Consider the following 26111-nt stretch of genomic DNA (forward strand, 5'->3'; position numbering starts at 1 on the left):
TACAAATTAACCTAATTCAGACTAAATGTGGAATATTACAGCATTTAAATGATTCTGTGTTCGGTTCGGTCTGTGCAAGTGTGAATCTTGAAGCTAGTCCTACCTAATCCTAACATACTGGCAGGTGATAAGTTGTGTCACTGATTCCTACAGTCAAAGCATTTGAATGCGCCTAATTTTTCTTCATGTTTGCAAATTTTATTACAGAATTCTAATGACCCTCTGTTGATAAAAGCAAAATCATGCAGTGGCACAGATATTAATATAATATGTTCGTCAGACCAGTCCTTCACTCTAGCTACAGTGTATCTATCAGTTTAAATATTAGCTCAGCCCATGTAGATACGTCCTGCAGTCTTCATTGGAACATTGTCATGGCCTGTGCACTCCCAGGTCATTGCTGAGGAAGGAGATCCTTGTCCACCTGTCAGATTATGTTGATTATCACTGTGGTTGGTGGCACTGTCACCTCGCAAGAAGGTCCTGGGTTTAAGTCCCAGCTGGAGCCTTTCTGTGTGGAGTTTACATGTTCTCCTCCCCATGGGCTTTCCCCCGGGTACTCTGGTTTCCTTCCACAGCCCTAAGGCATGCGTTAGGTTAATTGGTTAATAACTATTGTGATGGATTGGCGACCTTATCAGGGAGTATACCCCCCCCCCCCCCCCCCCCCCGACCGGGAATAAGCATGTTACATAATGGATCAATGTTGATACATTGTCTTCTATTACAGTATGTAAATAAGAGTTTTAGCAATAACCCAAAACCATAACCATCCTGTGGCTACAACCGTGGTATCAGTAGACCCGTCATGTGATCAAGTTAACAGACATCCTAATATAAACGATATGTATATCTGTGTAGGACTATACATATCACCAGTAGGCCTATACACGTCAGTAGTATACATTTAGAGTGGCTAATTTTACAGGCTTTCAATGTGAGATGAAATAACCACGTGGGACTGTCTGCACCCATCAAGTTAAAGGGCATTGATACAACTTTAAAAATATATTTCGCTGCGACCATTTCCCGTGCGAGGAATTTTTGACGCAAAAATAGGGATGCTACAGCAATGCCTGTGCAAGTTTGCGACTACATGGACAGTGATAACCCGGAAGAATCACTAAATATAGACGGAAAACCACAATGTTTTTGCATTTTTGGAGACGTCCTTGTTCAAATTGAAAGTGGTAATAATTATTGGAAGTTTTCTTTTTTACTATTAATTGAGTGTGAAAATATATTATATAATCATCTTTATAACCTTTATAACCAGAGTTTGAGATTATGAACAGCAATTAAATACCAAGTCCAATCTAATGGCTGTCTGGTCTTTTTAAATGCAGTGGCAGCAGATGCTAGATATTAGATACGTTTCCTGCAAGATAATAAGCATTCTAAACTTGGTATACGTACAAGAATTACTGACACGTCTGAAGCTCTCGCTGCAGATCTATGCTTAGGGGGAGGGGGGCCCAGTACTGAGACGAAAACAGTTCAAGGTGACGCAAGATCCGGAGGTAGAGAACTATCGTTGTGGAAGCAGGCAGCGCCACGTTGGCAGAACTGATTGACTCAAACTCTTAGCGTTAAAGTTTCGTGCTTCTCGCAGCTTTTCCCAAATGTGCCGTGTCGGTGTTAAACAATAGGGAACGCTTGATTGCGTAAAACATTGTAGAGATTATTCACGTTTAGTTCGTGCTATTGCCTCGTTCGGGTTGAACTGAGATCATATTCAGACGCGCTGCAATCATCTGTCTCAGGTGCAAACGTAAACTAGAGGTATCGAGAAAGTGCTGGAACAATGGTGAAGGTAGGAGTTTGCTGTTTCTTTTTGTTTCGCAGCAAACTATCGCATTGTAACTTTATGCCTGAAAGTAAAATTCTTGAAAATGGTTGGATGTGTGTTCAAGTGCTCTCAAAATCGAAATTCCACGGAACAGAAAAGTAGTGCAAATGCAGCCAGCTGTAAGCTAACATTTAAAGTGTGGGTTTGTCTTGACTGTAGATATGTCCAAAGATAGCTAGCTCCTTTGTCATACGTCTACAGTATGAATAAACATGTTGGTGACCATTTCATTTAACTAATTTAGCATGTTTTAAGTTTATTTTTCTCAACTGGGTTCACAATTGTGATTGTTTAATCCCTCTTATTCGAAGTAACAATTGTAGGCTACTTGTTATAATCGTTGACCATACAAGGTTTGCTGCAGAAATGGTTGAAATAATTAGCGATAGTCTTTTAAAGGCGTGTGTTAATGTAGGCGAATTGTTTTTAACTCTAACTGTACACATCTGGTTGACCAGTGCTGTTTTCTGCAATAACGATAGTAGCTTTTCGTTTTTTTTTGGGGGGGGGGGGGGGGGGGGGGGTTGAAATGGGTTGCGTTTTTAACATTTGAGAAACAGTGTCTTGGGACTGTAAAATAAAATTCCGTATAGATATGATGTAACGGTTGCGTGCACTTTGAACTGAGCACTTGCAATGCCGTTTTCAGTTGGAGGAAATAAGGCTGCTTGCTGATTTCTCTTCAGCTGTTGTAGGTGTCCTACATATAGCCTATCACAACGTTACATAAAACACTCGCTTTATTTTAACGATTAAGACGTTTATGAAAATTGTGTAGGTTATTTCGCAGAAAAGGCCCTCCGCTTTCTTCAGGATAAAACTCATGGGATACGGTCGCCGTCAGTGCCTCAGAGACATAGCACCAGAGCAAACACAGCTCAACACTGGGTAAAAATAGAGGACAAAGCTTGGCTTGGCAGACAGACGCTTAATTAGGCCTTTGTGAAGTCCCTCCTGGATTTAGCCTAGCTCCCTGTTGACTCTCATAATCTTGTACCCTTAATATTCTGACACGCAGAATGATGGACTGGGGGGGGGGGGGGGGGGGGGGGGGGGGGGGGGCTTTATGACTAGTTTTGTTTATTTCTAAGTAGCCTGCACTCGTTTAAGCACTGACTTGCCTAGGCCTTGTGTTATTGTGACATAGGCTATTCGAATGTATTAAACGAATGTAATTTCTTTTATTCAACTTAACATCAGAACGCCAACGCCAACTCCAGTTCCGACAATCAGCAGGGAGGCACTTACGAGGAGGGAGAACCAGAATTAGCTGCCAGTGAACCGTCTGGTGCAGGTATGTCTACTCACCTAGCGGCACCTATATGTATATATGTGTGTGTGTGTGTGTGTGTGTGTGTGTGTATATATATATATATATATATATATATATATAGCGTGTGTGTGTGTGTGTGTAAGTTATTACTGGTAATGTTTGTCACTCACAAGATTTGGCTCAGATTGTCTAAAGAAACAAAGAACATGCAACTGAACTGAGCAATATTATTTCCAGACTTTGCCTTGTAGAGGGCCAAAATAGTGATTCCAACAAATCAGATGTTTGAGCTCTGGCTGAACAGTTACAAACCCCTGCTGCAGTGGAAATTCTTGCAGCAATAAAGTTTGGTATGTGTGTGAAAATATTACTTGCTTGGCAGACATGCTATTCCCAGGAGATTTGCATAACTTACATTTTTGTAATGTCCAGTAAGATATTTGGATATTTTTTTCCACTGAAGTGGTTGGGTTTGCGCACCGTCTCTTGTGTGCGTGAACAGCATTGCCTCCCATGAGAATCAAACCTGAAAAACATCGGATCGCCGCCATTGTTCCTTCGTCAATATTCCACACTGCTGGTCCATTTCAGTGGATTGACTTTTACGTCAGTCAATGGATGTTTAAGCTAAATTTATGACTATGCTAAATCTTGGCAACTGATCCTGAAAGGGTTGGGAATTGGCAGACCATCCAGCTTGGACATGAGACTGCTGATGTGCTGTCACACTATGCCTGAGCCGTTATTCTCTGTCTTCTTTCCAATGCATAGGTGACGACAAGGACAAGGAGCACCCTGTTGCACAACCGGGGATGATCTGGCGTGTGACCGGTGGCCTCTTCAATGCCACCAAAGGTGTGGTCGGTGCCACAGTAGGGGGTGTGGCCTGGGTAGGGGGGAAGAGCCTGGAGATCACCAAGGCAGCAGTCACCTCTGTCCCTTCTGTGGGCGTGGGTCTCGTGAAAGGGGGCGTGTCCGCAGTCGCAGGGGGCGTGTCCACAGTCGGATCCACCGTGGCCAGCAAAGTCCCCTTCACGGCAAAACGGAAGGACAAAGCAGAGTGAAGATGGAGAGAACGGTCCAAATAGTCCCTGAGCCATAAACGGAAAGACTGAAGCTATCTCTGTGGACCTATAGGTCCAAGGTAGACCTGTCTTACTTCTCTTTGTATATATAAGCTTGTTAAAGAGTGCCTTAAGACCATCTACTCTCCTGTTTGCCTTTTACTCGGTGCTGTTGCAGTGGCTGTGAAACTTTGTTCGCGTATTGCAGCAGTTAACCTTGGACAGAGAGCAGTATGTCATTTCAGAGGTCCCCGAGTTTTCACTTCTTTCAAAAGCAGTTCAGCCGTTTGTGTCTGTTCATGAATGGAAATTTATGGACAGGCTGTCAGCACCAACAGCGGCGTTGGTGTCAAATGTTTGGGTGCTGTGTTATGAGCAACCAGAGTGCGTATCCTTTGACATTTTAAAGCTAATGTGACCAGTCAGTCAAGTGTAATGCTAAGTTAGACTGTCCTAATATTGACTTTCAATTTCAGGCTAATATTTGATGAAAGCAATCAGGTCTAGGCTGTTGCAGTTGTGGTGCACTGTTGGTTTCTGTTTGATGAATGGCTTGGAAAAACATTAGTAGGTACATGTTTCTTCTCTCAAGCAAAAAAAAAAGAAAATATATATTTATTGATTTTGACTTAAGGGCTTATGACCTTCCTCTGTCAGTTTTACTTTTTGAATGAATGTGAACATTTATATATATATATACACACACTGCAGTTCAATGCAATGATAGGTTATCATTCATGTACTGTCTGACCTGGGATGTGAGGGGAACGTTGAAGTGCATGTCCAATATTTGTACTTTCAATTTAATAAAGATAATAAAACTTTAAAAAACCTAAGATTTTCTACATCTAATTTAAGTATGGGAAACAGGGTTTAATGTCTTTTTTTCTTTGCCTGGCTGTGTAAGAAACGCCAAATGGTTGCGATGTGTGCCGTTAGCACAGATGATTGGCCAAAGCCCTTCATGTGTCCTTGACACAATTGGTTGTGACACATCCCATGACGATCTCATAGCCAATTTATGGTTTCACTCGGTAGCAGTGCCAGAATTCCAGTCATGGGTGTACCCAAGGAAATTTGCCACTGGTCTAGGAGCGGGAGGGGGTTAGATTGCGATCATAGTGCGATCTGGTGCAGATTCTTAGGTGCACCAATCAAAAACTGGGTGTGCCCTGGACAACCAGGACACGGCGTGCCGTCGCCAGTGGTTTTACCATTAGTTAGGCCTATGTTTTAAAATCAGGTAAAAAAAAAAAAAAAGAGGGCCAGTGTATGTTCGCTACCATTTTATTTTTGTACTATGACAATTCACAGACTTGGGTTGACAGGAAGTATAGACATTTCTCTTCTGAAATAATGGAATAAAATAAAGGTTACCAGACTGAAGACAAGAAGTGACAATGGCAATGTACAGCTGCAGAAACAACAGTTGAATACATCTTTACATTGTACACACATTCCAGCCTGGCCCAAACATTGTTTTGGTGCAGAATCTCAGTACGCACGTGGATGAAGGCTCTCGCCATCTCTTCACAATTAGCATTCAGAGGGCATTACTATTACTACTAGGAACATGCCTAAATATTACAAGTAGCCTAATGCGGACTACTTTTGTTCTCTTTGCGTGTGGCACATGTTATGGAGCAAAATGGCTTATCCCACACCACCTCGGAAATTTTGCTGGTCGCCTCTGGTTTTCCAAGATCGGTTAATTGCCTGCGAGTCGTAGCTTAATTGTGGCAAATTGTACTCCAATGATTGATGATCACAGTTGAACTGATTTCTGTCCCTGAGAGGAAACTGCAGGTGCACACATTTCCTGGTTTCAGAATTTTTGTTTCACAAAGATCCAATTCAAGCGTAAATAATTTGTGCACATCTTAATTCAGTGGAAGTAATTTATGATCTTTCCCCTAAAAAAAAAAAAAAACCGGCAGTTAATGTTGAAAGTAATTTTGTGCAGTTGTCTTTACACAGATCTTAGAAATAAAGTCTTCCTGTGTTTTGAGGTAACGAAGCAGAGTGTTCATTAATGTGGTGCTGTACAGGCTAAAAAGTTTCTCATCCAGCGTAGTGGTCAAAGAACACTGGTGAAAATTGTAATGCCAAAAATTGTAGCCAAAGAGCACTACATCCAGACATGACCTGCGTAGTCTCTGCTTCCCCATATGGGCTGTATCGATTATAGAACAGAAAAATATTCATTGTAATCAAATATACAATCCCAAATTTATGGTTCCACACAAAGTTTTTTTTTTTTTTTTTAATCTATGGTTTAAATTCCTGTTCTTATACTGGTGGCAAAAAGGCATTTACTCTTTACTCAACTTCTTTAACCCACTTGTTTTTACTAAAAATAAAGTAGATCTTGGACTAGCCTGCCCACATTCCCTCAGCCCTGTCATCTAGTGTACTTCTCGCGTGAGTATTTGGCTGATTCCAGTCACAAGTAGATGTTTTATTTGTATCACTTTATAGGTTCCACAAAACAGCTTTTTCAAGCATTTCTACTGTCTACATTTGTGTATATACATATGTACATAATGCATATATTCTCACATATACAAACATGTTCAATACAGTTCAGTACAAATACCTTTATCAATATATGAAGTGAAACTGCACGTACAGTTGGTAGGAAAAGGCAAGTAATACAAGTATTTTACACAAAACTCTTTAAATATACATATTTATAGTTTTTGAGCTTGTAAGAAAAAAATGACAAATTATATACACTTTTGTATATAATATATACATACAAAAAATATATAATTGGATTTAAAGAAATGAAAAACGCTGTTAAAAACAAAAGGTTTGGGTTTGGTTGGATTAGAGTTGTGGACAGATAACCGACCATTAAAAAGCAGGACCCACACCAGTGCAGCATTCTCATAAGCCATCTACGATGTGCTGAAATAGTGTACCCAGTGGATTTGTTCTGTACCAAGATACAACTGCCACTGAAGAACACCTGGACTGGGAGACTGCTTTTTGTATTTGGAAAATACCCTGAGGCGTTGTTTGCCATTGAGGCAGTTTTCCGTTAAGATCCGCCACTCCGGAGTTGTGTCCTAGCTGCCCCCATTTTTCTGCTCTGGAATGTTGACCATCCATTGCTATGGAATTCACTAGCTACCAAAGTCTCAAGGAGGGAAAAAAACAAACCAAACAAAACAATTCCACACTAATATGAGGAGTCCGGAAAGGTTCACAACAAAGATGTCACCAAGATGGACGCCACTTGGTGTAAACACTTGGCCTTTCACTGCAGACCAAGTACACCTAAAAGACTTACAACACTGTACTTGTTCTGGACTGCATGTCTAAGCTCTACTGGATGGGCACTGATGACACGAAAGCGTCTGAGGTTTTCTGTTATCTACAGTGAAATGCATGTAGGCCAATGAGCCCATCCTTCGAAAGCCTGTGAACTTTTGGGTGGCACAGTTGCACTGAAGCTTTAGCATTGTGCTAGAAGCTTGAATGTAACTGGCTTATTTCTCAAAGGTAGAAGTCCAACAATAAGGGTAATCGTCAACTATACTACAAAGTCAGTAAATAAAAAAATATATGTATTCCGGCAAGATTGTAATTCTCCTATAAACAAATTGTGTGTCCGTGCACAAGGTTGGACATGTTCACACTGGAATGTGACCCACTGAATCACAAATTATCGCTAAAAGTCAGACAGGTTTTATGAAGTCACAGGAAGCAAATATGAAACCTCGAAAGACCGTGAGAATGTCTCAGGAAGACCCCTGGACTGTTAAAATGCGAGGTCACATACTGTGACTTATCGGGTGGTTATTGATTTCACCGCAATTTTGTTGTGCTGGTGATCACAGAATTAGGACTGATCTGTCCACTTGACACTTGACAGCCCAAGTGTACCAAGTTTGGTATTGCCATGACGACCATCTCATCTGTAAATCCGGACGAAATGGCAGTGAGGCTCAGGAAAAATGTATGCGAATGAACAGGGTCCACATTCACAAAATCATCTCAGAGAAGCGCTGATCCGGGGCCAGTTTCCTCTGTCCACACATCTTAACCTTTTCCACTATGGGCTAAAGGGTAAAGCTGACCCTGGATCAGCACTTCTACTCTGAGATAGCCTTTTTTAAACGTGTTCACGTAACTAAAAGCTGCTTGTTTTTTTATTTTTAGTTGCTGCATTTCTTCCATCTGTTTCAGCACACATAGAGGGCGTCACAACGGCTCGCTTCAGGAGCGATGGCTTCGCGAACCACATCACGCGTGGAGCCGCCACGAACTGTAAATCACACACTTCGACCAGTCACTCAGGACTTCTGTCTCCGTTGCAGAAGACACACCTCATAAAGTCCATCCCGTCAGTACTTGCAACAGGCCGAATCAACAGAAGATGTTTTGCATTATTCCAGTTATTGAATCGGCACTGGTGTAATCCATAGTAAAAAGGGATACTGGTTTTCAGAGTAGGAACATGTTGGTAAGTGCTTGGTTTCACTAAGATCAACACGCAAGCACGAGGCAGCTTTTATCAGTCACCTGGCCGTCCTCAGAGGTCTGGTGTTGTCCTGAAAGCTCAGCCATTACATAACATTTACATTGTGATGTTCCAGCCTTTGTCTTCAATTCTCAATAAGAAAAGTTTTGATTTCAGATCCACCCCCCCCCCTTCTTGCAGGCTGAAACACTGTAATATCTCGGTGCTCAAACCAAGAAATTTAAGGAGCTGTTTTTCATGCGTAATGATAAAAGTACTGTGAATATCTGCCTGATGTCCTCGATCTGTTCTGCAGGGTATGATTTTTTTTTTTTTGATGTTCAGTTGTTTAGTATGGTGCCAAGTTCACATCCTGGAGTTCTCTCTTCTGAAAGGAAAAACAGGTTCAACCATTAGCCCTAAGACCAGACTAACAACAGGAAACCATTTAGTCTGCTGTAGAAGTAAAATAAGACTTTGGCCAAAACAGTACTGCATCTACAATACAAGAGTAAGACACGTGTACATTCCATTCACTCTGTATAATTTGGTCAAATACGTTGTTAATTACATTGCTGAATACAGTGCAAAGTACATTATCACATAAACCTTTGGAGCAAAAAAATATTTTGAGGCCATTTAAATGCTTTTTCACATAAATCATATGTATGTTAAATCATAGGAATATGCCACAGAAAATGTACAGTATGAGCCAAACATCTAACATCTAAGTACATGGACCATGTATATAATTTCATTTTAGGAGGGTCAATAGAAACAAACATGCAAAATGACCAGATTCAGTAAAACAACCTGTGATTGGCCATCACTTTTTTCATCCTGCACTGTGCACGCGCGTTGCTGCTATGTGACATGGGAGGGTCGAAAGAACGGTCTCCAGACTCACCTCGCTGTTGGGCCTCTGCACCTTGAGAGCGGAGGAGGGTGTGTCGCTGTCCCCTCCGGCCTCTCGCTCCGCCTCCCGCTCCCTCTTCCCCGTCACGTGACTCAGGCGTCCTGGGACAGAGGACCAATCACGCGGGACGTGAGCGCAAATCACCCCAGGCACCGTTTCATCTCCTGGTTTATCTCCATCGTACCCCCACCAAAACCGACATTATTTCTCGCTCCTTTGACTGCCCTCCAGCCCATCTACTCAGCTCCATGACCAATATACTGCTAAACACCATTAGTCACTCAGTTCAGCTTTAAAAGAAAATGTACACTGCAGTTTTTAAGTAACATTAGTCAAAGCGTCAACACGAAATCCCACCAAATGTAGCTCTGTGTCCTGAGCTCTGCTCTGAACCCTTCCTCACCTGGGTGCTGGGGAACCGCAAACTCGTGCGAACTGCTGGCCTGGTAAAGCCGGTGACTGGCGATCGCTTGGCCTGGGTCTGACACAGTATGGTAGCCTGTAAGGATCAGAATAGACACAGCAAAGAGTATTAAAGCAAAAGTAGAAAACAATACAATACAATTCAGTTCAAGCTCTTAAAACGGCTTTCCTCAGGCCCGATACACAGGCAAAATGATTCAATTGATTCCAATAAAATTTTTTAAATTCAAATCAACTTTAAATTCAAACTAAAAGACCAAAAAAGAGGAGAAGCACACAACATTCAATTCTTCAGATCAGTAGTTACTGAACTAAACTATACTATACTAAACTTACACATAGCATAATGAGTAACGCACGCTTCCATTAATGAATTCTACAGGAAAAAAACTACAATTAAATTATTATTAATCTGAACTTTATGAAACAACGGAAATAAACACAAACTACTGCGAGCAATGAGCATGAAATATCAACACGCCTCCAATGATCTCAGGCATTGCCCGTGTTACAACAATTTTTAGCATACCACAGTAAGTTTTGGCAAATATCTAATGGATCTATACCCGCTTATAAAAATGAACTCGCAACGCCACAGAACGCAGCATGCAAAAAAAGTCATCTTTGTTTCTTTGATCAAATGTTATCTTTCCTAAAAGAATTCCTCTCCTTGCGATCACGCGTTTTCCCGCCTCTTCGTCCTCATGTTCTCATTTGTAGTTTTGATGTTATGACACGGAGGCGGGATCAGAGGATGGAGGTGTGTCTTTGGTCACTCTACCTGCTCTTTAATGATTTACCCTCTTCAGTTATTCAGCATCAACTGAATGCTTTCAAACGGATTTCTAACAAGTCTGTAGTTCAATTTTTTGTTCCTTTTTTTTTGGGAAGTCAAAAAATAAGACTAAATTGATGCTGAAGAACAGGGTCTTGTGTGTTTAGTGTGAGTGAGGTCAGGCCCTGGCGTGAGGACAGAGTGCCGTGTTTTGGGGCTCACCGTGGGCCGCGGAGTTCCCCTGCGGCTGCTCCCCGGGGGAGTACGCCATCATGGCGCCGTTCCCTCCGCCGCCGCTCCCACCTCCGTTCCCGTTCCCGTTGTGGTTGGAAGGCACCGAGGCCAGCAAGCCTGACGTCGGAGAAAGAAAACGGCGGTTTACTCAAAACACTCTGGACAGGATAGCTCTGGGACAACTTTCACCAGCGCAGTCAGTGGGGTTTCCAGCATGATCCCAGCCTCAATATAACCTCCGCGGTCAGAAGTCACCAGACCAGAGGGCTTCGCCCGAGGGTCCCTGTGTGCAGCAGAAGAAGTGCTTGCGACTGAAGGTGTTTATGGGTATTGGGGCTAGCAGTTCATCCACAGACAGCGTTCCATTCCAATCGGGCACTTCACCCACTAGATTTTACTGATAACTGCCTCACTGAATTCCCATCATGAGCACCTCTGAGCCTGGTAGGCCCGGCGGGGCTGGTGGAAAACACCCCCCCCCCCCACCCGCACCCCCACCCTGCACCCCCACCCCGCACCCAACCCCCACTCGCGGGCGGCGCTCTCACCCAGCCCCCGGTAGCGGGACAGCTGCTGGTAGATCTGCTTCATCCTCTCGATGTTCAGGCGGCTGGCCTCGGCGTGGTTCACCATGGGCTTGGGGTAGTGGATGCCGATGATGCACTTGGCGGCCGTCTGCACGGAGTGCGGGGCGTTCCAGGGGTCGTAGATGTACTTGGCCGGGAAACCTCGGAGAACGGGCAGGTAGCGTCTGCAAGCACAGAGAGAGGTCAAACCGCAGCGTCTCATACACATGCCGGATCGTTTGTCTTCAAAGCAACCATACATTCCTGTTTTGGGGCGGGTGAAAGCAAGGTACAAATCACGGGTGTCCGATCTCATCCGAAAAGGGCCGGTGTGGGTGCGGGTTTTTGTTCTAGCCCAGCACTTAGACACCCGATTCTACTCATCAAGGTCTTGATTGAAGACTATGATCACTTAATTAGTTGTTGAATCAGGTGTTGTAGTGCTGGGCTAAAAAAAAAAAAAAAACCCGCACCCACACTGGCCTGTTTCAGATGAGACTGTGAACACCCCTGGTATAAACATTAGTACCACACACAAAACCTCAAATCCCTTCTTCTGCATTCAGTGAACCTCAGGCCAACATTGTGCCTGTTGAGTCTCTCACTACCTTATATGTTTTAACTAAAAAATGGCACATAATAGTTCAACCTGGTCTGCCCCAAATGCAGGCCCTTATTATGAAATAAAACCTGACCGGGCCTAAACCCGACACATGCATTTGAGACCTGGTGGGAAGCCAGGTCTGCACATATTTTCCTGTGCACTGAAATCAATCCTCAACTGTGGCATTACACTTAATCTAATATGCAAATCCCCAGCGAATGATCTGCAGGGAGTCAGCAGTTAAAGAATGTAATCCCCATGACCCTCCAGGAGTTTAACAGTGTGTGGTTGTGTGTGTGTGTGTGTGTGTGTGGATGCATGTGCGTGTGTGTGTTTGTGTGTAGATGCATGTGTGAGTGTGTGTGTGTAAGCGTGCGTCTGTGCGCCGGTGCTCCCTCCCTGTCGATGGCAGCGTTCCGGGTCACATGCCACACCCACCTGATGAAGTCTCCGTTGGGGTCGGTGCGGCGGCCGAAGCCCACGGGGCAGTAGCAGTGGAAGAACTGCTGGAAGAAGGAGCTGCAGGAGAGCCACATCCAGCTGCCCGCGTTCACGCTCCAGTCCGCGTCCAGCAGCAGCTCCTCAAACACCTGCAGCACAGCCAGACCACAGTTACACTGCAGCAGAGCCTTCAACAGCACACACCCAACAGCAGCTCCTCATAACACCCACACACCCAAAACACTGTTACATTACAGCACAGAGGCCTTTTATTTCAGCAACATCCACAATGTACCTTCATGCCCTCCTCCCAGCTGATCCACAGGTCCCCCCTGGTCAGGAAGCAGGCCACGGTGTGCCGGGCCAGGTGGTGGATCCAGCCCTCCTGCCGCAGCTGGGTCATGATGGCGTCGATCCAGGGGAAGCCGGTCTTGGCCTCGGCCCACTTGGCCAGCGCCTCGGCGTTCCAGTCCCAGGGGATGCGCACGCAGATGGGGTTGCCCTCCATCTTGTCGAAGCGCGGGTTGTTGGTGGCGGCCGTGTAGAAGAACTCCCTCCACAGCAGCTGGCCGTACAGGGAGAGGGGCGGAGAGCTGTTCTTCTTCACCTGGGAGGCAAAGGTAAAACACTGTTCAGAACACTTCACAAGACCTCCTTAAAATGGCCGATTCTCTGAAAACAGACACTCTCTGGATTTTACAGTATACCTTTACGAAACCTAACCTTTTCTCTAACCTTTGAATGGGGTGATCTCACCACACCTAGAATGAACACAATCTATATTCAGAGAAATATGTCAGAGGTAAGAACCATGAAGAAGCTACATGGGCCATAGTTGGGTGAACCTTACAGTTTTTCCACCAATCAGACTGCTCTGATGTTTTTGAATTATTAATCATCAATTTTATGGGCTTGGTCCTCAAATCATAATTTTCCTGTAATTTGAGTATGAAGACTCTAGGATTGAAACCATTCTCAATAACCAAACTGGATTTACTGATTCCTCAGTGCTAGACCCTGGTTATTTAGAGTGCAACGGTTTCATTGGGCCAGGAAGAGTAACCCAGAGAAGAAGGGCACTGTGGAAGCTGCAGGCGGGTCTTACTTTGCGGTAGAGGTCCGTGAGCTTGAAGTAGAAGAGGCGGCAGGACAGGCAGCCGAATCGCAGGTAGGGGCTCAGGCCCGTGGGGCTCGCCAGCAGAGAGTTGGCGTTCATTCTGGGCCTCTCGAAGTTCGCCACCCACGCCTGGAAGACAAGAGAGCCCATCCGCGGTCAGGAACACTTACTAAGCAACATACGCAGTCAAGCCCTGATTCAGTTTCAGCTATTACCAAAGCACTTATAATTAAACACTCGATCTCAAATCTGAACACAAAATTAAAAAATCTATTCAAAGTACAAGAGCCTTCCACAGCTAAAGCAAAATTAGTCGACAAGGTCTGATTATCGTTTTGTCTTTTTGCCAGCTCAAATACCAAGTTAAGTGTTTCATTATGGGTATATTTCATTATTTCATATACTGTAAATGGGTAATGCCACCTATTAACCCTTTAAGCTGTAGGATCACAAATACGTGATTAGAATGTACTAATACTGAACATTCCCATGCTGATGTAGCATTCATTACTAGTAACTGAAAGCCACGTTTCACAATTCTAGAACACTGACTGACACTGAATTATGAGGAGAAAAACATTCCAGAAAGCCTGCTCTTGACAGGGTTGAAAGCGCTAGCTGAGTGATACGCACCTTTCTCTCCAGGTGTCTCTCTATCCTGGTCAGAGCCTCGGTCTCACCCCCTGGCCACACCGCAGACGCCAGGCCTTCTGTGTCGAACCCTGAGCAGGCCGACGGCACACACATAAACACACCCCCCGTTAGCCTGCGCCTTCACAAATCTCTTACTGGGATTTTTTTGTGGAAATATTGTGTGAATCGTGGTTCTATTTCGCCATAAAGTACTAAAGTTCTGTATTAAAAATTCTTAAAAATGATCAAAAGCACTACCTTAATTGACTGTTCATAGCTTACAAGCACCGGTTATACAAGCTGCGCCATACCCTGACAAAGGTTATTTTTAAAAATGTTTTTATTTTTAATATTTACACCAAAGAACAGTGCCTTGATTTTTTTATGTTGTCAACACAAAAACCATTACAGAATCAAGCATTATAAATAGAGGTATCACAAATTGAAATGTGTATCCTTGGAAACATAACAGCGAATGAGAAGTTCATCATGTCTAGAACAGGAGTGTTTTTGGCCCCGTGGGTGACGGTCCCCCCTCCGCGCGGCTCACCCAGCTCCTCCAGCGAGGGCACCCCGTACTTGTCGCCGTGGTCGTCCCCCACGGGCGTGGTGCAGCGGCCCATGAAGGCCTCGGACAGCGGCTCCACCGGCATCTCCGGCGGGTCCATGCGGCTGACCAGCGTCTGGAAGCGCTTGTAGGTCAGCGGCGGCTGCGCGCCGTTCAGCTCGATGATCCTGCGGCAGAGCGAACGGGAGAACGCGCGTGAGAGAGAGTGTGACTCCCCCCAATTTTAAATGACTTACTCAGGGAATATAACAAACGATGGATAAAAAAAAACATGGATAACGTGTTTAAAACTATCGAAGATGCTTTGTTCTCAGGGGTATCGCTTTCAACATCGCTGAAACAGATATATAAACAGCATATTGCTTGCAGTTGACTAGTATTTGTACATCTGTAGAAGAGTAATAAAAATAAATAAAAAAATAAAGGAAAAAACGTGCTTAAAGCAGACCACCTTTTTCCATTACTGTTACCTATTTTCATTTTTGCATAGCTTTCCTAGCTTATGTACACTTCTGACACAACACGGGAGGCAAATAAGTATCACAAGACCAGGAAGTTAAATCCTGTCTGTACCCATTGCTCAATGTCAGAGAGAAACAAAGGAAAAGTAAACGATGTGGCCTGAAAGGTTTCACATCTGAAAGAAGTTGAGCAGCCGTTTTGTGCGACCCACTTGTCCAGATCGTAGAGCGTGTGCGAGGTCTTCACGATGACTTCCACGCCGGCCTCCATCGCGAGTTTCCTGATGGCGGCGTCCCGCTCTTTCCCAAAGGGCTCGGAGTCGTATTCGAACGTCAGTCGCGAGATCTTCCACTCCTGAGAAGAGTAAAAAGAGGACTCAATGGGGGGGGGGCCTTGCAACCTAAAGTGATTTCCCCAGGTCACAAGGGAGTGGTGGGGGTGGGGGGGTGGGTGAAGGGGGGCGGGGTCATAACAGCTCCACCCTTCAGTGCTCACCTTGAAGAGGCGGGGGAAAACGTTGGCGGGCTGTCCGCGGATGACGAAGAGCCGGGAGTTGAGCTTGCGAAGGCTGGCATCCAGGTCCTCCAGGCACTGCAGCAGGAACCTGGGAACAGCAGCAGGTGTTTGTGGTTACTGCACAGTGTGTCCCCACAACGCACCCCCACATAAACACACACACACTCACACACGCACACACACAAGCATGCACGCACACAAACAGACAGGCACTCACACACACACACACACACACACACAAGCATGCACGCAAACAAACAGACAGGCACTCACACACACACACACAAGCATGCACGCAAGCATGTACGCACGGATGCACACACAAACACACAACACTCATAACACATTACCAGCGCTCAGGGACAAATCACACATAGGTGTCACAAACTAATTGGGTGCAAACTAATTGATGCACAGGACTGTTAGCAGTGTCACAGTGTTGGGAGCCTTGCCAGTATTATATTATGTACATTACATAAAATGCTTCTCTTGCAGGCAGTATACTGCAATACATAAATGCACATGTTAAAATAGACAGGGTCCAGTGCGAATTCAATGGAATTATTAATGGTTCGTAGAACTCGACATAAAATTAGAGCTTTCTTCCGTTAAAAGTGCATATTACAAAAACAACACTGAAAGTAACAGAACTGTCACTTCATTTGGTGCTCATCTGTTATATGTTAACACAGTGGAATAGAGAACAGGCACTGACTTTAAATCGGTCTTTTTGATTGATTCCTATCAGTTTATCAGATGACAGGGTGCGAATTAATATGACTACGCTTTCCTGCTGGCTCTACACATGAGCTCTGGCACCACAGCATGTAACCTACATATGACTGTTCCTGCTTCGCGTTCTTTTCTTTTTTTTTTTAAAACAGCTGCATCCTATTAACCTACTAAACCTGAGTGTTCCATAGCAACAGAATTCACAGCGTGTCAGTCATTCCTCCCCATTACAGCCAGAGTTTCAATACACCCTCCCCTGGAGGCATTTATGATGGAGCTTTCATGGCATCCATAATATACTGCACATAATAACTGCATATTTATTATTACAGTCACTTAACAGTGTAACCGTGGCAACCTTTAACCTTTCCCAGTTAACTTGCAAACTGTAACCCAAATGGTGCCAATGAAAGGCACATACTGCATTAAAACAGTGGACCAGTAGAGGTCACTCAGCGCCCTACAAATTCCTGGAAGCACAGAATTCAACCTTGGGAAAGAGAAGGTCGCACATGCGGTCCTCTCTTGTGGTTGGAGTTTATACGTCTTTATTTAAAGCACAGTTTTCTGAAAAGAAAAATGGAAAAAAAAAAAACTATCCACAGTGACGAGTCTAATGACCAAAAAGAAAAAACTCCACTGGACACAGAATTGCCATGGATTATCTCTGTTTACTCTGTAAACACATTTATACAGCCCCATAGCTTTCACTTAATTCAGCTTCGCCTGCCAAGTCAAATATAATCCCACCTAAACATTAACCGCTTGGTGTTTACATTATTATACACTTGGGGAAACTGCATTTTTTGTTTCCTGAATTAATAACCACTCCTATTTCTTCGTGAATTTGTTTCATGCATTTGTTAATCTGTGTTATTCATTTCTTATGGATTACAGCACCCTAGTTTCATACAGTATTTCAGAAAATTAATTTCCTATGTGGGCATGTCTATACAGGCCTGGTGCAATGCTGAAGTAATCTGCGGTGTAAGACAGTGTTCGGTGGTAGTGAACCACTGTAAACACTGAACGCACATCCCTTTTGTCCCTCAGTGTGAGTGACTTGCTGTCCTGTACTTGTGCTCATGATTAGATGTGCCTGTGGACCGTCTGTGCCTTCCCCTTAGTATCCGCCAAGCAAATGACAATAGGATTACCTGTCGTCTTAGCACTGTACTACTGTACTAGAGCCACAAAATCTCACACACACAAATCACAAGCACTGTGTGTACACACATCCATGGGCAAATAACCTTGGGGAGATGACGAGAGTTCATGTGACCAGCGTACAGTAGCTGCCAAGGACTGCACCTCACGTTCACCTCTCTTCCAGAAGGACACGGTACACAATGCCACCGGAGCAAGGCGCAGCAATTCAAACAATGCCATGGGACCAAAAGCGTTGAGGCAGGCGCCAACAAAGCCTCAGTCTGCAGTGAATCGGGCCCCTTCCTCCGAGCCCTAGACCGCATTTCGGTCTTTTACTTGCGATTGCGCACAGGAGAGCCGAATGGATTTTTCTGCCGTACGCCCAGGGTTGGCGTAAAAGGGGCGGAATGAGAGCGCGTGCGTGCTGGAGGTGCGAGCCTCAGACCAGCCTCAGACCATGTGAGCGGCGAACGCTACGAACAAACTCTCGCAAAAAAAAACAAAACAAACCCCCCCCCACAAAGCCAGAGCAAATCTCAGCCCCACAAAGCCAGAGCAAATCTCAGCGTCGTTCGTCTGACACCGGCCGCTCACGAGGCCCCACACAGGGATTATTACTCAAGAGCAGTTACAAAAGAGAGTTACAAAACCACAGGCCTTCTCCGCGCGGCAGAGAGGCCTGCGAGAGAGGATCCCGCCGCCCGCGAGCGACCCGGGGCTGCAGAACCGCTCACGTGAGCCGGCCGACCGCCAGTCACGCATTACCGCTTATACAACTGCCCTGGCCTAGATCCGCACGCTCGGCCCCGCCTCCTAGGGATGGCGTCAGCGTGACCTCATTTCTGCGAGCAGTACCCAACCCAGACAGCCAGCTCCTGTTTTTAAGAATGAAAAGGGGGTGCCAAGACGGAAAAAAAAAAAAAAAAACAACATTTTTTAAATTTACCGACTGGCTGACCCCCTATGCAAAATTATCCGACGAGAGAATGTAAGAAAAATTAAAGGGAGAAAGGATTCTGACTGTTTTTATTATTATTATTATTATTATTATTATTGTTAAAAGACTAAATGTGAGATTAATACATACTGAACAGATTATCTGTGTAAAGTTCCATATTTCCATCTGAACAGTGTTCCTGAGAAAGAACAAGCCCCATACGTAAGACAACCCTCGTTTCACACTGAGCTCGTGGCCTTTTCCTTTTGTCCCCCCCGCTGGTCTGACCTGCAGATAATGTACTGAACGCAGCGTTCAGCTGAACTCTTAACCGCAGGGACTGGCACGAGTCTCCGCCCTCTCTCAGAGACTGCGTCACTGCGCCCCGGGATCGCAAACGCTCCACACCGGGCCGCCAAAAACGCCACGGATACTTCAGCTGCTTCCTGCGTCGCCACTCCACCACACGAAAAGGACCGTTAAAACCCCTTCACAAGTTCATGCGTAACAGCACTGAAGAGATCTGCCATTTCACTGACTCCAGACACGTAGTGAGTACTCTTTCACTTGCATTTTATACTGAAATAAAATATCGTAAATATGAGCACACGTCTGGAAATCAGTCATGTTGACTGCAGCAGAACACGTACGCACGCACGGTCTATGTGCTTGGGCCCACCCACACTCGGGCCCATTTTACTGTGACCCAACATGGCTGTTTCAGTCACCGCACACGGGACTGCATACTTGGGACCCACACACGAGACTGCAAACCTTGAAAGCAGGACATTTTGCTTCCGGTACTGAAGGCCAATATGTACCATCACAGGTGCTACAGATAGCTAATGAACCAAAGAAAAGCGCTCTTTGACTTTGAGTAAGTTACATGACATTACACTGCATGGACTTCTACCCACGCCATTGCATTTGAGTGAAAGAATGGGACCATTTAATTTGCGTGTGCAACAGCGAAAGCCAAGGTTTTCTCAAAGGCAAAGTCAGATACTGAGGGAACAACCCAGCAATCACGATGGTGCACTACTGATACTGTTAATTACCAAGGACCACTGTCCCACACCATTCATTAATTGGACATGTTTACCGTGACAACAAGCCATGGGATAACTGTGATTAGGTAAAATAAAAAAATAAAAAAATAAAAAAGATTTACGCATTAGTTGCTCATCGACCTCCATATTAGAGAAACACTTGGACAAAAAGTATAGATTCTGAGCAAAAATGCCCTGCTAATTATAAAACGTTGGCAACCTTTTCCATGTTTATTTATTCTTCACCGTAGAGACGGTGAGCAATCCGTGGGCTGTGGCTTAGGAGGACTGCGGCTGCAGCTGGACATGCCAGGAAAACTGCGCGCGGAAGCCTGCTGAAAAGTAGGTTGTCGCCATAACAACCAGTGACTCACAGAAATCAAACACCAGGCACACGCTAGCCTACGTCCTTTCGCTGCCCAATTTTCTGCTTTTCTCCCCAACCCGCACTGGCATCGTCACAGCTTAAAAAACAATCTGAGGGTTATCGGAGAATACAAAAGAAGGCAGGAATGAGACAAAACAACCGATTTCAACATACATTACTGAGGCCTGGAGTGTTTCCGAATGCATAGCAGGATTTCTGTTCTCCTGCTTTATGTAGCCTAGATAAACAAGTCTCCCTGACTCCCCAGTGTGATGTCAATTGCATGTTTACAACGAAAAAAAACAAAGAAATCCAGGAGGGTGACTGTGCACGCACTCAAAAGAGGACATGGAATAGCAATGAACTTGCAAGTAAATGATATAGGGCATGTGGAATGGCCATCTGTTCTCTGAATGAAAACATTAGTCATCATATTTTGAGTAAAGGTGAAGCATACAACAGGTATACAATAATGGCCTGGAAAAGCACAAATTCATATTAGAGAGCAGCGGAAGAACATAGGTTCTGTGAATATGGATGGTCAAACTGTGTGTAATAAATGTTATTTTAGAACGAGGAGACATTCTTTAGCAAAAGCTTTTAGTAAAAAGAAGGGATGAACAAAGACTTGAATGCAGCACCAAGTGTCCAGCCCAATTTTCACTGTACCTGCCGGGCCATTTAATAGGAGACACTAGCAGATTTACTAGTAGAATTTTACTGGCAGAATTTAGGTAAATATTCACTTTGCTCAATGCTGAAGACATGGGGCTTTTCAGCTCATATCTCACCATCTCTATTTGACAGATGCTCATTGTCCTTCTTTATCTGCACAGTGAATGCAATGCTGAAAAAAGGCCCCTGATCAAACAGCAACTGTCATTTATGGAGATCAAGTGGCTGGCTAACCAGAAGCCCGAACAGAATCACTCTGGAATGACCATGGCGGTGTGTACATCGCACTGCGGGTCCTAAAATAGCAGGCAGCGGCGATTCCCCCCCAGTGGCGGGGGACAGACACTCTGGCCTGATTGCTCCCTCTGATCTCATTAAATGGTACAGCGTTTGGGTCAGGTGTCTGACCTGGGCAACCCCAGGCTTCCTGAGTTCAAGGTGGAACCCAATGCTTCCCCCTAGTGGTGAAGCAGTGCCGGGCAATGTTTGCTTATCGTCACTGGACCATGGCGCACACACACCTTTATAATGGTGGTTCACAAGGAAAAATCTTTAAATATAATAATAATAATTATAAAATAAAGCAATGTTAATGCATTTTTTTTAATCAAATGACCATCTGACGGAGGTTTATGGTGTGATAGTGTAGAATTACAAATTACAAAATTGTCTGGAAAAATCCTGAAAAAATCCTGGCACTCCTTTGAGGGTCATTCTTGATCTCATTAAAAAGCACTTTTCTGTTCACCGGCAGTATAGTGGGCAGTTTCCTGCCTAGCCAGCATTCCATCCGGAAAAGTGAATCGCCAGCAGCCACACAGCAGTCCTAAAACCACCTGGCAGCTTCCCCCTTTGCTAGCACAAGCAGGTACAGGAGGGAGCGGCGTGGAAAATAAGGTGGCAGCCGTATCGCAGACACATTTCCCTAACACAGCGTCATTAAACTGGGTGGGGGGGGGCTATGCAGATCGTATTATCAAACCGCGGTGTGCGTTTCAGGACCGCGGCCATTTAATCTGCCCTGTTCAGCAGTGGAGGCCCGGCAACGGGGCCGCACAGATGGGCTGGAGATGGCGATGACGTTAGCGGACCGCGTACGCCGCGCGCGGTGAATCACCCCTGTGCGGAGCGGACTGCGAGGGGGGGGAGGCGGGGGTGTCACCGGATATGCAGCATTTCAGCTTCTAATCAGCGTAAGCTTCAGACCAGATGAGGCAGAGAGGGATGCTGATGGGCATTTACATTTTTTTTTTAAAAAGCCCAGCAATCACTGTGCTCAGAATGGAAACGCTTACAGTCATCCAGCAACCTCAAAGGGCCATGTTAGAAAACAGTAACGGTACTCGCTACAGCAAATGTTGTTATAAATTGTATGACACCTACAACCTGACTGTAAAATAGTGCAACAAGACATGTCTGTTTTTCACAAAACAGCTCAAATGTATCTTTCTCTTTGAAATACTGAAAAACTCCAGATTATTTCATTTCAGATTTTCGCTCTAAATAATTTGTTTTCAGTGCAATTGCTGTTCTCTACAGTGCTCCCATTTTAGGACCATTTGCTCCTGAAAACTGATGTGTGCTAATAATTTAGCCGCACATCTACTAATTGGGAGGCATTAGTGTGCTCCTAAATTTTTCAGCTGGAGACAAGTCAATCAGTGAGTCTCTGTTATCCAGACATGGTCAATATCATTCCTGGAGGGCCAATGTGTATGAAGATTTACCCTGAATCAATTAATTATCTACACAGACCAACATTGGTTCACACATTCATCTGTCCACAGTAAAACCTTTCATGTAGGGACACAAGAACAGTTTTCAGCTATTATTTAATGTGCATATCGATGCATTTTCTAATGCCCTATCAATACAGACAACACATATGGTCCTCCTTACCCATCCCTGTTCTATTCAACCTTTTTTTATATTTAAATTGTGGAAAACATGCATTAAGCAACATGTTTCTGATGACTCACTCCTCATATTAATTCCGCATTCTACTGTGATTTGTGAGCTTTTTTCTGCTTCTCATACAAATCTATATTGAATGAACTTCCTAAAAATTGGTAGCAGTAAATCACAAATATTTATCAACTCAACATTTTATTATTCATCTTCTGAGGGAACCCTTACCAGACAATTCACGTCCACACAAGCATAAACATTTTGTTCGACCATATGCGACTTATAACATACACAGTTGATGTCCAGTGATAAATCTACTCTTACAGAGTACATATGGTCCCTATTGGACTCAGATGTACTCTGCTAAGAGTTGAATTAACACTGGACATCATTTTACTGTGTAAATATTTACAGTCATAATGCAACTTAAGATCTAGAATGCTACTGAAAACATTCCTATTCCTAAACATGGCTAATCTCAGCACACTTCAGTCATCCCAGTGCAGCTGAACGGGCAACCCAGTGTTTCTCACCTCCATCTGTTGACTCCTAGGTTTGAGGAGCCGGCGAACCAAGGATCCAAGAAGTAGACGCAGCGCACTGTGCCCGCCCCACGGACAGCCTCCCGAAGTGCCGGGTTGTCATGGAGACGGAGGCCTTTACGGAACCAGTGGATGGAATTTGGTGCCATAATCAACTGCAATACATGTCGGAAACAGACACTGTGGCATCAGGCAGAAATGAAAACTTTCACTCGACTTGGCCGGCCCAAGGCAGACCACAATCATTTCAGGACTTATAAGAGATGGGCTGGTTGTACAGAAAACGTTAAAAACTGTGGTGAAGACGGGGTAAAACCTTATGCAATACAATTTGAATGTGTCTTAAGTTTTTTAAAATTTATTCTTAATTGATTAATTTCATGACGCCCCAGAGTACCTTCCAGGAAATATCTAGGAAATATCTATACGAACTGTAAGGTAGGGATGCTTGCTACCTCTCATGTACAGGACATTAATTCAGTGGATTCCATATAGGCCAAACTTATGGCAATAGACTATTATAGTACTGTATAGTAATGTTAGACTAGAGTTGAAAATATGGCTTTGTTTTGCAAAACAAATAACCAAATAAATAAATGACGTAAATAAATAAATAAATAAATAAATAAATAAATAAATAAATAAATAAATAAATAAATAAATAAATATTTTCTTATGTCATTGTCCGGTGAGATCAAAGGTATTCCGCAAAAATCTAGTTAGGATAGCAAGGATAACTGTTAAAGGCAACTTAACATCAGAAGTGACAACCTCAACAACTAGCTCTGATCATGAAATTCTAGTATCACAGTAAATTATGTGTTGCCAGATAGATCAATGTCCTGAAATGCTAGTGTTAAACGTCCTGAACAAAATCCAACCAGATCAGAAATAGTGATTTTCCACGCATACAGTAAATATAAATACGTTTTAATAAAATCAAATAGTCATTCTAGTTATGTTTCAAAATGACATATTTTTCTGAGCAGTCTGAACATAACTATGAACTAAAATGTCTACATTAAACTCTATGGAATGGTCTACGGGAGCAAATGTAACAACATAGCCTAGCATGACTTCCTACATATCCCTGCTCAAGAGCAGAAAATAGGTCAGACAAAAACAGGTAGCTACGAGGACAAACTGTTCACATAGCTATGAGTCCATCCGCAAAGTACATGTCCTCTCCATCATAACAATTTTATAAATAAGCAATAAACTGTTTCTTAATTTCTTAAGTCAGATTCTAGCTCAGTTTACGTTTTACATAAATTATAATTCACCTATCTTCAAAAGGAGGTCAGCAGCACGCTGGTTATGTAACTTGTAACTGTTGGCATTGTTTTCCCGCAACTTATCCCCCAAAATACGTACGTAAAATATCACAATTTACCTTTAAAATGTTCCGCAGGGGTCTTCCTATGTCATCCCCAGAGCATGTAGCATTTCTTCAATTTCTGACAATTTATAGTTTAGTGCCAGGTTTCCTAACCCAGTCTGAACGGAACTCTTGCCTTGTGCCTTCGGCTTGCCTAACAAGATACAAAGGCTGACGGTTTCATAAGACTTTTCTCTACTACGCATGCTCAGCTGCCGTACCGACCGCTCCGGCTCTCCAGCGCTCCAGCACGAGAAGCGCAGTGCCTGCAACTACAAGACTCTGATTGGTCAATCCCTGATGTCGTAGGTTGGAAACTCACGTTTATGCGGCATGGAAATATTTCTCCTTGACTTTGGGCTTTTAGGTGCAACTCGAACTGACGACTGACAGTGTGCTTATCTATTTTTGTAATAGGTACAGTAAAATCGCAAAGAGAAACGTTTATTTACGTGTTTTTGGATTTTATTCCATCCGTTAAACCACGCCCAGGTATTATATCACCGACTTCATTGGTTACCAGTACAGAGACCCGGATGAGCACGGGTGCTGGTGTTACAGAATACTACTTTATGGTATGACAGCGTAAGGAGTCATACGAATACGTTTTTTGAACTTTCCCAAACTCACGGAAACACTGATTTTATATACATTATATACATTAGTTTCTAAGCTCACTTCAGTCATTCCAGCAGTCTTCCGCAGGGCCCACAATGCAACGACATTGTAGTTAACATGATTTAATCGAAGATTTACAGACACATCTAAAAACAATTTTGTAAACATTATCAACCATTTTGTGTTCCATATAACTAAATTAATTGTCTGGCACTAGTCCATCGCAGTCGATTTGTTCCGGGTCCGTAATTTTTTCCAAGTTTATACATCAAAATAATCACAGAATTTTCAAACAAGTACTTTAAAAAGTTAATATAAATTACAAATTTTCTTCAACTAACGCCCAAATATTCAGGATGCTGTACCAGTGAAAGAAACATGATTAAAATAAAGCGGAAACACAAATATTAATCATATTACCATTTAGCATGCCTTTATCTAGGACTGCTAAAGAGAGAATTTTAATACAATCAGAAATATTAGGATACTTGTCAAAATGAAGATGCAATTAAAATAATTAATATGGAGATACAGAACAAGAATTTAAAAACAAATGTACAAAATAATATTTGTATGATTGTATTTTATTTTCTACCAAATGTTCCTAGCTCAAACCATATTTTTGCTGACCAACAAATACTGCTGTTAGAGATGTAGAAGTTTTCAAGTAAAAGAAGTGAAAGGTGAAAGAAATGTGAAGCCCAATATGCAATATATACTGCCAGTAAGCCTGGTAGACGATGCTTAGTTTGTGATAACGAAACAAAATAGGTCTTTCCTAAGCACTTTAGCGCCATCCATTGGAGGACAATTCTGACATGGACTGCAGTTAACTTGGAATAAATTC

At 43.6% G+C, this 26111-nt stretch overlaps 2 protein-coding genes across 2 annotated transcripts; one reads left to right on the forward strand and one right to left on the reverse strand.

Annotated features, from left to right (window-relative positions):
• Positions 1-1483: 1483 nt before the first annotated feature.
• Positions 1484-5022, forward strand: zgc:153675 (uncharacterized protein LOC768179 homolog). The gene is made up of 3 exons (XM_035387756.1): positions 1484-1813; positions 3050-3143; positions 3894-5022. Exons 1-3 carry the CDS (start codon positions 1805-1807, stop codon positions 4184-4186), a joined length of 396 nt encoding a protein of 131 aa, XP_035243647.1. The 5' UTR covers positions 1484-1804; the 3' UTR covers positions 4187-5022.
• A 435-nt stretch (positions 5023-5457) lies between these two features.
• On the reverse strand, positions 5458-24864 carry LOC118211034 (cryptochrome-1-like). The gene is made up of 14 exons (XM_035387755.1): positions 24662-24864; positions 23260-23423; positions 15889-15997; positions 15605-15747; positions 14914-15098; positions 14364-14452; positions 13719-13859; positions 12909-13220; positions 12611-12762; positions 11551-11753; positions 10991-11119; positions 9974-10069; positions 9562-9671; positions 5458-9042 (listed from the first exon to the last, which is right to left on the reverse strand). The coding sequence occupies exons 2-14, from the start codon at positions 23415-23417 to the stop codon at positions 9004-9006; spliced, it is 1866 nt and encodes a 621-aa protein (XP_035243646.1). The 5' UTR covers positions 23418-23423; positions 24662-24864; the 3' UTR covers positions 5458-9003.
• Positions 24865-26111: the final 1247 nt, after the last annotated feature.

The sequence above is a fragment of the Anguilla anguilla genome, chromosome 13 (genome assembly GCF_013347855.1).
Source record: "Anguilla anguilla isolate fAngAng1 chromosome 13, fAngAng1.pri, whole genome shotgun sequence".
NCBI lineage: Eukaryota > Metazoa > Chordata > Actinopteri > Anguilliformes > Anguillidae > Anguilla > Anguilla anguilla.

What these genes read in the sequence shown, in the direction of transcription:
- zgc:153675 (XM_035387756.1), top strand. An exon ending in CAGTGAACCGTCTGGTGCAG is followed by an intron (nt 3,144 to 3,893) that starts GTATGTCTACTC and finishes TCCAATGCATAG; the next exon opens with GTGACGACAAGGACAAGGAG.
- LOC118211034 (XM_035387755.1), bottom strand. Translation starts at nt 23,417, where the DNA reads ATGGCACCAAATTCCATCCACTGGTTCCGTAAAGGCCTCCGTCTCCAT. An exon ending in CTAGGAGTCAACAGATGGAG is followed by an intron (nt 15,998 to 23,259) that starts GTGAGAAACACT and finishes TGCTGTTCCCAG; the next exon opens with GTTCCTGCTGCAGTGCCTGG. An exon ending in TTTTCCCCCGCCTCTTCAAG is followed by an intron (nt 15,748 to 15,888) that starts GTGAGCACTGAA and finishes TACTCTTCTCAG; the next exon opens with GAGTGGAAGATCTCGCGACT.